At 38.0% G+C, this 13,195-nt stretch overlaps 1 protein-coding gene across 1 annotated transcript in view; it reads left to right on the plus strand.

The window, feature by feature from the left end:
• The first annotated feature begins 4,260 nt into the window (after positions 1-4,260).
• SLCO4C1 (solute carrier organic anion transporter family member 4C1) overlaps positions 4,261-13,195 on the plus strand; it is a 58,712-nt gene continuing 49,777 nt past the window's right edge. Inside the window, exons 1-2 of the mRNA XM_057695494.1 lie at positions 4,261-4,603; positions 7,735-7,998. Of these exons, the coding sequence (XP_057551477.1) occupies positions 4,261-4,603; positions 7,735-7,998 (607 nt within the window). The remainder of the gene's footprint in view (positions 4,604-7,734; positions 7,999-13,195) is intronic.

The raw sequence follows: 13,195 nt of genomic DNA on the forward strand, positions 1-13,195 counted from the left end.
TTGAATTTGTTCATTCAAAGCTGCAAAATAGTCTTAAACCATGAATGTATTTTGATGAGAGATCATCAAAGCAAACTTTGCTGACTGGTTAAATTAATACATATTTTATAGGTAAATTGGTGATCATATCTATTTACACCTTTAAACATCACTCTATTTTTGTTGAAACTTTTTTTTTTCTTTTTCTTTTTTTCAGATCTTTATTGGAGTATAATTGCTTTCAATGCTGTGTTAATTTCTGCTGTACAACAAAGTGAATCAGCTATATGTTTACACATATCCCCATATCCTCTCCCTCTTAAGCCTCCCTCCCACCCTCCCTATCCCACCCCTCTAAGTCATCACAAAGTATCAAGTTGATCTCTCTGTGCTATGCAGCAGCTTCCTACTACCCATCCATTTTACATTTGGTAGTGTGTATATGTCAATGCTACTTTCTCACTTCATCCCAGCTTCCCCTCCGTGTCCTCAAGTCCATTCTCTATGTCTGTCTTTATTCTTGCCCTGCCACTAGGTTATGCATTAACATACGGTATTTGTTTTTCTGTTTCTGACATTTCACTCTGTATGACAGACTCTGGTCCATCTACCTCACTACAAATAACTCAATTTCGTTCCTTTTTTATGGCTGAGTAATATTCCATTGTATATATGTGCCACATCTTCTTTATCCATTCATCTGTTGAGGGACATTTAAGGTTGCTTCCATATCCTGGCTATAGAAAATAGTGCTGCAATGAACACTGTGGTACCTGTATCTTTTTGAATTATGGTTTTCTCAGGGTATATGCCCAGTAGTGGGATTGCTGGGTCATATGGTAGTTCAATTTTTAGAAACTTTTTCAGTAGCAGGCCTAGGAGGATTACATATCAAGCCTAATTTGAATATCTGCAAAATCTGGGGAATTCAGAGCAGCATTCGTCTTCTAAACTGTAGCAATATGAGATAAATATGAATTTTGATCTCAGAATTGCTATGCCATAATTCTAACCACAAAGACAGGCTGTAGCAATTAAAAGAGAGAAAATGCAAAGTCCAGGGAAGATATCTGAGAGAACTAAGTTCAAATCCTTAATAAGTGGCTGGCTATTATGAGCTATATGACTTTGGAAGAGTTACTAATCCTCTCTGGAATGTATTGAATGGTTTCTTTAATGTGTAAAATGAATGTGATAATAGATACTGTTCTTGTAAGGATTAATACTGTAATGGGATATACAGCAGGCATTTAAAAAATGTTAGTTCCTATTTCTACTCTTAGGTTCTAGGCCACTCCAGACCTTTTTTGACTGTGAGGGAATAAAGAACAGAATGTATATCTGTTCAAAATAAGATAATTATTTTATATCTCAATCCCTCAATTCAGTAAAATATGTGTATATAATTGAAACAAAAATTTCACAAAACAGTACTGATATATTGTCATGCAGTGTGTGTTTTCTTTCTTCTGAATTCTAGTTTATTTCATTAAGAGGTAATAGTATTTGAAAACATTCCTCCAGGCCATTTAAGTAAGCCTACTGTCTACAGTCATAATAAATAAAAACATCGTTTCAGGATGAGAGGTAAACTTTTCATCGCCATAGTCTCTTCTCTGAGTTTAAGGCTACACTTGGATATGACCATCATATACTACCAAATCATTTTTTCGAGAGGTATTTATTTGAGAGGTATTAACACTGAATCTAGAAGCGGCTTCTTGGGCAGGCAATCAGCCAGGTGTTAAATGAGGATAGGAAGACTTGAAAACTATCTCTAGAACTTGATAGCATGAGTAATTTTTAGTGAAGTACTCTAACTTTCGATGAAAGGGCCCTTTTAAATGAATAATAGTACTAATATACTGAAAATGATATCATATAGCAGTATAATATTGTTGCCGAAAGTTCAGCGTCTCTGTACGTTGGTGCCGAATCAAATCTGAGACAGAGGATTGGGTGAAGTAGAAAAGGACAGCTTTATTACTTTGCCAGGCAAAGGGGGAACACAGCAGGCTAGTGCCTCAAGAACGGTGCCCCCCTCCCTGGGGAACAGGGAGAGGTCTTATAGTCGGGGCTTGTGGTCGGGGTGTGTGATAAGGATCAAGGCAGTAACAGTCCTGCATTCTTCTGATGGGTTGGTGGTGAGGTAAGCAGGGGTCAGCATCATCAACCTTCAAGTCCAACTGGTCAGGGGTCTACATGCTTGTAGGCAGTATGCCATCATTAATCCTTAACTTCTCCCACCTGGAGGGGGTTTCGACATCTGCAAAATAGCTCAAAGATGTTGTGTGTATTGTTGATGGGGAAACAGGACCTTGCCCCAAGGCTGCTCTGGACTGTTTCTCCCTGGTCTCACGCATCCCCTCCCGTCACTAATTAACAACTTGCTTGAATCTGCCCATTGGAACTCAGGGAAGGTCATGGAGGTTGAATGAAGGCTGTTTCCTATAATCAAAGAAATAGGGGACACAGAAAGGCTTTGTGCCCAGGAGTCCCACAGGGCCCTGCTTGGTATCAATATCCAGTAATATCTGAGATCTCTATTAACTTTGCTAAAGGTAGTTCAGGCATATTGTTTGAGAAGTTTTATAACTAATAATTAGATTTGAGGAAGTAGGTTCCTTAACAATCTGCAGTCTTATGAAGCATAATGCCTTTGTGCATGTAGCCCTGATTACATAGCGAAAAGAAAATATTTGTGGTTTTTATCATGTTCTTTCTTGGAATAAACACTTCATTTAAGGAAAGATAAACATTCCAAGATCGTGATATATAGTTTTAAAAACGTATTTGTTTAAAATCTATTACTTTGGGATGTATTAGTATAACTTCAACAGGGGAGAGAGACTGGGTTCTTTTAAAATCTAATCATATTATGATCATGTCACTCCTCAGCTCCAAACCTCCCTATTTTAATCACAATAAAAGCCAAAGTCTTTATAATGGCCTACAGGGTCTGGCCCTAATCACTTCTCCCCCGCCCCACTTGCACCCCTTTACCTGCTTTCAACTCCTACTGCTCTCCAACCTTCTCATTCCACCCCAGTCACTCTACTTCCCCAACATACCAGGCTCCCTCCCTTACTTTTTTCAAGTCTTTGCTCAAATGCCACCTTCTCAGTGAGGCCTCCCCCAACCACCCTATTTAAAACTACATCGAATTCTCCCCCTTCCCTCAACACACACACTTTCCAGCCTGTCCTTGCTTTACTTTTCTCCATAGCATTTGTAGAGCTGTACTGCGTATTTGTTACTTATTGTCTGTCTCCCATTAGAACGGAAGCACCATAAGGCGTTTGTCAGTTTTTGTGCACTTTTGTACTCCCCAGAGCTTAGAATACTGTTTGGCACCCAGGAAATAAATATGTTTCGATGAATGAATGAAAGGATGAATGAATGAATTGTAGCTACAATTAGCATAATGGTGTTCAGTTCTTCCAAGTGTTTTTCTTATTTATTCCACAGGTGGAAATTATTTACACTACTATCAGTATTGTTCATGCTAAGGTATGCAATGTACAGCAGAAAGAATATTATACATATGGCTTTAAAATTTCTTAATTCCTACTCCTTCAGTTTGGGGGAAGTGAAAGCTAAAAAAGGTGGTTCTGTTGTGATGCTAATTGCTGTGGAAAAGGCGGTGCGGATTTCCGTTTCTAGGGAGGGAGGGTTACTGGTGAAAGTCTTAGCGCGTAGCTCATGGAATCCAAAGTACTGTACCTGTGGCTGCTGGATTTTTGGCGTCCAGACAGCCTGGTTTGGTAAGCAGCAAGGGAAGACAGCCGCTGGATGTCTTCTTGAACGATCTCCTGATGCAACTGTGTTTACAGCCTTCCCGGCAGCACCCAGCGGGGCGCTTTAGGGCCACCCGACTCCCACGAGCTCTATTTGGTTCTCAGCCCCCGGGGCTCTGGTGAGGAGCGCGGTGGGCCGAGGGCCCTCTCCGCCTCACGTGGCGGCGGCGGGGCCGCACGCCCGCGCCGCTCAGTCGGATTGGCCCCAGCGGCGACAGGTGAGGCGCGGCGGGCGCCAGCTCCACAGCCGCGGGGCCACACGCCCGCGCTCTGCGCAGCGGGCGGCCGCGAGCTCGCGGGGGAGGGTCCCTGCGGCGGCGGCGGCGGCGGCGGCGGCGGCGGCGAGAGCCCCTTTAGAAGGACGCCCGGCTGGCGGGAGTGCTTCCCGCAAGGGGGCGCTGCCACTGGCCCGGAGGAGGAGCCAGAGCGGGACCTGGTTTATTGCGGCTCCGACGCACGAGAGTTGGGAGAACCCAGCCTGATCATGAAGGGCTGCAGAGGTATCGAGAACCCGGCTTTCGTCGCCTCCAGTCCAGAGAGCCCGCGCCGTGTGTGTCCATCGCCGTCTTCCGTCGAGGTCTCTGTCTTGTCCACCCGTACCCTGAGAGAGGGTTCGCAGCCGCAGGAACCTCGGGAGCCCCAGAAGTCCCCGGAGCCACCTCTGTCTTCAGGAACTGCTGGCTCCCAGGCACGGTCCGGGCCGGAGTCACAGTCCGAGTTTGAGGAGGGGCCCTGCGGGTGGGGGAACTTCCAACCCCAGTGTCTCCAGCGGTGCAACACGCCCCAGGGCTTTCTGTTTCACTACTGCCTCTTGGCCCTGACGCAAGGTGAGGTCCAGCGCCGGCTCGAGAGGGCGAGGGGCGGGCGGGGGGCGAGCAGGGGCGCGGCCGGCTGGCGGCGGAGAGAGGGCAGGTGCGCCGCGAGCGCGGGTGCTCGGCGCATCCAGCCAGGCGGCCGCAGGCTTGGGACTTGCGAGCGCTCGCAACGACGTCAGCCAGCCAGGTTCAGGCTTCTACATTTTAGCCTCTCTTTCATGGAAACATTGAAAACTTGCCACACAAGTTTTTTCTCTTTAGCGTTTTACCTCAGTCTGGCAGATTCAGTTCCTACAAAGATGATGAGTGGAGCCTTCCTTCGGAACCTCTTCATGGGGGGACTTACGCACTGTACATTACACAAACATACATGTCGCTGCAATCCCTTATTAAAGGTTTTTTTTTTTTTTTCTTTTACATTGTTTCCGGAAGAGAAGAGTTAATAAATTTGCAGTGGAGGGTAGGCTGGTTCTCAAAGGAGAAACTTGTTGGAAATAAAAGTATCGGTTAGATCTAAGCATTCATGTTTTGTGAGTATAGTTTGAGTGTATTGGATGCACAAGTGGAGGCCAGTGAGTAAATCCGCAAAGGCTTCAGGCGTTATTAATTGATAAGGCATTTCGAACACCATATCTGTTTGTTCAAGGATCTCTTTTAGATTCTCTTGGGAGTTACTGATAAAGTCCAGGTTTACACCCTCAGGAGTTTGCGATTTAAGCTTGATTTGGAGGAGTGAGTAGTAGGGCAGAGGGTCAGTGGCTCTCAGGAAAGAAGCATGCAGAGAATGAAAGAAATGAGAAGTTACACTAAGGCGACAAATTAAGGAGGGGGACATTAAAGTGGAGTACCTTCAAGGACATGCTGATGGTTAGCTAGAATTTGATGGTATGTATAGATATTTTTTGGTCACTGGAGTCATAGTTTAAAAATATTTTGTAAAGAGGCAATCAAGGAGTGATTGAAAGAAATGTCATCCGACCAAAATTTGGGAGAGGGGTTGAAATTGCTCTTTTTAAAGATCAACAGAAGACTAAATCTAAATATATCCTTCCTGTTCTTATTCCTGCTCCACTGTCTTAAAGCAACTCAGTGACTCTTGCACAGGTTAGGTGCTGAGTAGATGATTGTGAATCAACTGCGGCTCTTCTACTAGCTACAGTTTTATGCTAAGAGTTACTTCCTTTTCTACCTTTCTTGTCCCCACCAAAGTTGGCCTTCTCTCAACATCTTGATCTTAGTTGTCCAAAATCAGGGTTTGTGAAGCATCTTAGTGTCAAAGGAATGCAAAGTTAAGAGAAATTGGACACAAGTAAAAAAATTGCTTGTGTGTTATCTTAAAACATGTTCTGAAATTTCATTATTATTCCAGAATACATCATTTTATATTTAATATAAAATATTGTTTAAAATTATTACCAAACATAACTGAAATTCTTAGAGAAATGTATCAGGTTTATCCAGGAGCTACTCTACCTAGAAATCTCCAATTTCAGAAGCATAATCTGAGATGAAAGTGACCCAGTAAATTCTTATTTCAGTTTAAGTCTGAATAACTGAAAACATTATTGTGTTTCTCAGACATGATCCTTGGGAAGACCGTTTCCACGATATAGTAATAGGTGATTAATTGGTGAGAAAAGACCCAAAACTTGTCAAGTGAGTTTACTTAACCCAACTCTTCTCGAAGATAAACAGGATTTCTCTTCGCACTTAATTTCCTAATGTACCTCGTAGCCTCATGCATTTACAATAGACATAGTATGCAGTGTTTCATGAAATTTTTTTTAAAGCAAAGTTCTTGAAATTTGTGTAGCGTAGAAGTCACATTGGGATCGTAGGCTTAAAGTGCTATATCTCCACAAGAGTATGAAGCTTTACTTTCTCAGAAATTTTTTCACCATAAAAACAATGAGTTCTAATGACTGACATTTAATCAGTTTGACAAGGGTGTTGGGAAGTTGATTTTAGATGGGAAATTTTCAAATTCTCAGACAGCCTAATCTCCTTATAAATGTGTCATTCCTAGGTACTTCAGAAATTTTATCTTAAAACATCAAGAATTACAAATAGGCTTATAGATTTATTAAACTGGCATAAAAGTAAAACTCATGTTAGGACTTTTAAAACTTGTATAAATTTTCTTGAAATACATTTTCAGTTACAGTCTTCATAAAACAAAATCTTGAAGACATTATAGAGATCATGGCTTGGATGTACTCTTTCTATTAATTAATGACTGGAAACAATTCATGGAAGCCTCTTAAGTAAAAGAATTAACCAGTTTAAAACTTTGTAACTTGATCAGATGCTTTTTATTTTCACTTTATAGTAATGTTTAAACTTCAGTATATTTAATCTATATCCAACAGGACATTTTTAAGTCAGTCAAAATTGGATTTTTAGCTTTTCCTTATCTTATATCCCTTCATCATAGTTACAATGAACAGATGAAGTATAAGGGTTTTTTTTTGTTTTGTTTTGTTTTCTGTCACTTTGCCTGTGCTTTAGAGGTAGGAGGAGTTGCTGAAGACCGAGTTGGCTCTGGGGACTTCTGGGGCTCCTGAGGCTCCTGAAATAAGACTTTTAGTTTATGTTTATTTTTGCCCCAGGAAGTTTTAAACAATAACTTTAAAGAGTGCTAGAAGAAAATACAGGTTTGAGAACTCAATTTCACCTTTCTTAAGACTAAGTCAAGGATCTCATGTTATAAATAAATATGTTAAAGATTGAGTAATTTGAGCAGTTTTAGCATTTGACCTCTCAATCACTTGTTCATTTTGTACTCTTCCAAGTGAGGTCCATGGGACTATGCTACACCTGAAAACGCTCTAGCAAACCAGCTTCATGAGACTTTACCAGTCTTTTTGTCATTTAAAGAAAAATGAAGTTAGTTATAATTAAGTATGTGATAAGCATCAATTTTATTTAACATCTGAAAATTCACAAGTGTATAATTTAAAAGGGAACTGATTTGTAAGGGAGATATGTTTGGCTTGCTTAGCTTTGAAACTTTGAGGTTTTTAAAATTGGTACATTTAAAAATATCAAAAGAAACATTCAGATTTTAGTATGTCATGTTAATAATCATAATCTATATGGTAAAGTTGTAATAAAGCACTTAAGTTTCCTCTTCTCTCTTTTAGGTATTGTGGTAAATGGCCTAGTAAATATTAGCATTTCCACTATTGAGAAGCGCTATGAATTGAAGAGTTCCCTGACGGGTTTGATATCATCAAGCTATGATATTGCATTCTGTTTGTTGTCTTTATTTGTATCATTCTTTGGTGAAAGAGGACACAAACCAAGATGGCTTGCATTTGCATCCTTTATGATAGGATTGGGAGCACTTGTATATTCATTGCCAAAATTTTTTAGTGGAAAATACCAGTTTGGGTCCCTTTTTGAAGGTAAGTGTCTGTTGTGTCTTGCTTGTTTTAAGAAGTAGTTTGAAGCTAGGTTATATTGCAACTCTATGTTGCAACTCACTCCTATGGGTAAATAGGACAAGGGCTTAAGTCTCTTCCACTGCTCACTGCTTTGTTATGATGTGAATTGTGTGTAGGAGAAGATTATAGACATATTGTGCATTATTCATCGCTTCAGTGGTTCTCTAATTTTTAATTCTCTATTACTCATTCCTCATATTATGCACAATCTTCCTCAAAAAAAGACGTGACTTGTTTTGCTTTGCAGGTGGTGTGACTTCACTGGGGTTTCTAAGATCTAGTTTTTCCCTTTATGGTTTTGTTTGCTGTGCTTACAGCTCTTCACCCTGGGCATGATGACTCCTGATTTGAGAAAGAGAGGTAAAACTTGTAGGAGTGGGGCTTTTCCTGAGAACTGAAACTAGCTTCACTTTTGACTCTAGTTTAGAGATACAGAATTTATGAGTTACCTAAAGTATTCCTTTGGTCAGTACATTATTTAAAGGCTTAGAAAGGAAGTTTGATTATTTATACTTCTTCCCTTTTCTTCCCCCCAAAGAATCCTTTTTAATGGAAAAACAATTATGGTAGAGCCCGAGAAATATGCTAATGAAATAGACCTTAACTTTTTTTGTCCTTCCTGAGACTTTTAATAGTAAATATTGAAATAAAATCAGAGCGCTACAAAATGGGAAGCTTTGAGAGGTTAGGTAGGTGAAGAAAAGGCTTACAGTAAGAAGAGAAGAGAACTGGGGCCTGCTGTGCAATAGGCATTATTTTTAAAAAGTTAAGATTATTATATTTGTATTAATATTAAAAATTCATATTAAAGTGTTAACATTTCCAAAAATCTATTTTCCAATTATAGAATGACAACAAATAGGAAAATGTTTTCAATAACAAAGTATATATATCATGCAGCATGGTTTTAGGGGTGCACTTATTAAGAAAGCAGACTTCATTTTGGAAATAAAAATAGAATATGCAAGCATATGGACCAAGAGAGGATGTTTTAAAAATGTGGTACAGTTTGGAATGAATTGGATAAGCTGAATGTGTTATCAGTAGAAAGAACAGTTACTAGATTCTAGTGTATTATCTAAGATTCCACAAGATTTTATCAGGCCAGCTTCATATACTTTCTCTGGGGTTAGTTTTAGGAACAAGGCATGTAGGCTTTAGTATAATACCTTTGAAACCTTAATGGTAAGGGAAAAGCTGAATTTTAGTCTGTCACACAAGAAATATGAAACATTCTATGATAGCAAAAATATTATTGTGTCTATAGCATTTAGGCGGCGATCTGTGTACTGAATCTAATCCCTTATTTTTCTAGTTGATCAGATGCCCTACTTGTTCTTTAAGTACACAGACTTTGTTAAAAAATATCTTTGACTCTCTAAACTAAAACATAAATTCCTACTCCATTGCAAAAGCCTGATCTGTCCTCAGCTGTCTTCTTAGCTTCCTCTCTTGCCATACAGTTGTTGAGTTGCAGCCAGTCTGAATAATTTATATTTCCCAAAGGAAAATGACCACAAAATAAGGTGTGTTTGTGGCCAGAGATGAAGCCAAGAAGGTTGCTGAAGCCAGATTTATAAATTTTTAGTACATTATTGTATATTGTGCAAGTTTTCACCAAACTCATTGATATTTTTCATTATTTTAGTTGAAGTAGATTAGATAGAGGAATTGGCTGATCTGTAAAATTTTTACTGCAAATTGACTGATAATTTAAATAATAGTTTATCTGTGGCAAATAAAAGGAAAGACTCAGGCTGCCCTTATGTTATTCTGCCATTCATATGATGAATATTTATTGATATGAACTATACCCTATGCTGAAATAGTAGCAGCGAAACAGTTTCATGCCCTCTGAATTTTATATACTAGTGGGAGGAAATATAAAGTAAACAAACAAACAAGATAATTGAAGACTGAGGTGAGTGTATAAGGGAACAAATAGTATAAAGTGATAGTGTACAAAAGGGAAAATATGTGGGTAAGGAAAGGCTATTGTGATTAAAAACTGGACAGTGAGGATGCAGCCCTGGAAGATGATTTCCAGGCAGGAGAAAAAATGATCATGGGCTTTGGAGTAGGAAACAGCATGGTTGGTTTTAGGAATTGTCAGTTTTGGCCAGCGTGATCAAAGTGAGGAAGACCGTGGCGTGAGATGAACTTGAGAGGCAGGTAGACCCCAGCGTGAGGCATTTGGATTTTCCTTTAAGTGCAATGGGAATTCATGAGAGAGTTTTACACAGGAAAGTACATGATCTTATTTATGTTTTTAAATGATCATTTGGCTTCTGTCCTGGGGGACAAGAGTAGCTGGGAGGAAATCACCCAGGAGGTTTTTACTGTAGCTCAGGTTAGCAATAAAGGGGGTTGGGATGGGGCTGGTAGCAGTAGAGATCTAGAGGGGTGATTGATTTTCAACATATTTTAAAGGAAAAAGAGAGGGGTCTTTCTAGTGAATTGATTGTGAAGAAGGAATGAATAATGACTCCTTCATATTTGGGTTGACCAACTGGAGCCATTTACTGTAATGTAGAAGATTGGGTAGAACAGAATTGAGACTAGAAATCAAAAATTCAGATTTGGACTTAAGCATGAACTGCATACTATATATCCAGTGTTGCAGTGTATGATCTTTGGACATGTATGTTTGTGTAAATATGCAAGTCATTCTTTAATCTTCATTCCTAGAAATGAAAATACTCGTTTGAAGGGCTTCCTTATTCTGATTTTTGATAGATAATGTCACAATGACTTTTAGGAAGGGATATACCAGTTACTCTCCCACAGTCAGCATAGGAAAATGCCTGGTTGCTATTTTGAAATTTTTACATTCTTTTCTTCCTGAAAGTTTTCCTTAATAAAAATGTCATTGTTGTGTGTTTGTATATAAGTGCAGGTCTTTACAATATAACAGATACAAAACTCAGGACTGAAGTTACATTACATATGTAAAGGAAGCTGGACATTTGCAAACAGAAGGAATGTTAGAAATTGTAAATCCCTTCTTTTACAATGTAGAACCTTAGGATAACAGGTGAAATGACTTTATAATGATTTCATAGGTGGTCAGTAACAGCTAAACTTAACACTAGCTTTTATGCTTTGCTTAATTTTTAAAAAAAATTTTTTATTTATTACTCGCACTAGGTGAATTAAATATATCAAATAATTTCAACATTTTTATGAATTTAAACCATTTCTTTCCTAATTTCACATAGCCGGTTTTATTTTATTTAATTTTTAACTTTTAATTTTTATTGGAGTGTAGTTGATTTACAATGTTGTGTTAGTTTTTGCTGTACAGCAAAGTGAATCAGTTATATATATACATATATCCACTCTTTTTAAGATTCTCTTCCCATATAGGTCATTACAGAGTATTATGTAGTGTTCCTTGTGCTATACAGTAGGTCTTTATTAGTTATTTGTTTTATATATAGTAATGTGTATATGTGATTCCCAATCTCCCAATTTATTCCTCCCCTCTTTCCCCTTGGTAACCGTAAGTTTGTTTTCTACATCTGTGACTCTGTTTCTGTTTTGTTAATAAGTTCATTTGTACCTTTTTTTTAGATTCCACATGTAAGTGATATATGATATTTGTCCTTCTCTGACTTACTTCACGCAGTATAATATCCAGGTCCATCCATGTTGCTGCAGATGGCACTATTTTGTTCTTTTTTATGGCTGAGTAATATTCCATTGTATATAGGTACTACACCTTCTTTATCCATTCCTCTGTCAGTGGACATTTAGGTTGCTTCCATGACCTGGTTATTGTAAATAGAGCTGCTCTGAGGATTGGGGTGCATGTATCTTTTCTAATTATTGTTTTCTCCAGATATGCCCAGGAGTGGGATTGCTGGACCACACAGTAGCTCTATTATTAGTTTTTTAAGGAACCTCTATCCTCTTCTCCATAGTGGCTGTATCAATTTACATTCCCACCAACAGTGTAGAAGGGTTCCCTTTTCTCTACACCCTCTCCATTATTTATCGTTTGTAGATTTTTTGATGATGGCCATTCTGACTGGTATGAGGTGATACCTCATTGTAGTTTTGATTTGCATTTCTCTAATAATTAGTGATATTGAGCATCCTTTCATGTGCTTTTTGGCCATCTGTAACTCATAGCCAGTTTTAATGGTCTGTACTATCTTTAAAGCATAATAACTTGTCTGCTCAAGTGAATTAATCCACTTTTGCAAATATGGGATCCTGTAACCAAAAATCTGAGTTATTTGTTAAACTCTAAGGAGAATATAGATGAAAATTGGAGATTTAAGTGAGAAAAGGAAAACAAATCAGTTGAAAGCTTTTTATAAATAAACTAGAAGCAAGGAAATGTATAATCTTCTTGGGTAATAGTGCATAAATAACCTAAAGAGCATAACATTAAGAAATCATGTTATTAATTGAAATCATACATTTAATTTAATTTAATTTGAAACTGACATTGAGAGAATTAACATATTCCCTTGTGTGCTTTTTCTGTTGGTGTTGTTGTTTTGAACTTGAGGGAAACCAAACTCAGGGCTCAGTTCGGAGGAAATAATCTCTGTAAGAGGAGATTAAAGTAATGTAATATAGTTGGTAAGTAGAAAAAATAAAATATGAAACATGATAAGCATGTATAATTTCCACAGGTGTGAGAATAACACAAAGGAGGTTAAGAGTTAGCAAAAAGGTAGAAAAATGTGTTTGGAAACAGCTTAAATTTTCTATTGTTCTATAAAAAATAAATTTAAGTAGGTTTGGGAAAGTATTTTCTTAATGGAGACATAAGGATTAGAGGTGATTATCTAACTTTGGAGATAACATTTATCAAAGAGAAGTTTTGCTTGTTGTTATCGGACAAACACATGAAAAAGGAAAAATTAAATTTAAGGGAAATATATGCTTATGAGGGCTAATTTTGGTATATGTTAACCTGAAAATAGAATAATGTCATAAAACATTTTCAAGTAAATTTTATTTGCCATTCACTTTTGATATATTTTAACAGAACATTAACATAACACATTTTAATATAACTTTTAAATATTTAAAAAATGAGTAAATAAATAAATCTTTACCACATAACATTTTGTTTTCATCCAAGCACTTTTATATTTCCTTTGGATGAGTGTTAATTTAATATTGGTAAACAAAATAATCT

Source organism: Hippopotamus amphibius, chromosome 1 (genome assembly GCF_030028045.1).
Source record: "Hippopotamus amphibius kiboko isolate mHipAmp2 chromosome 1, mHipAmp2.hap2, whole genome shotgun sequence".
NCBI classification, from domain to species: domain Eukaryota; kingdom Metazoa; phylum Chordata; class Mammalia; order Artiodactyla; family Hippopotamidae; genus Hippopotamus; species Hippopotamus amphibius.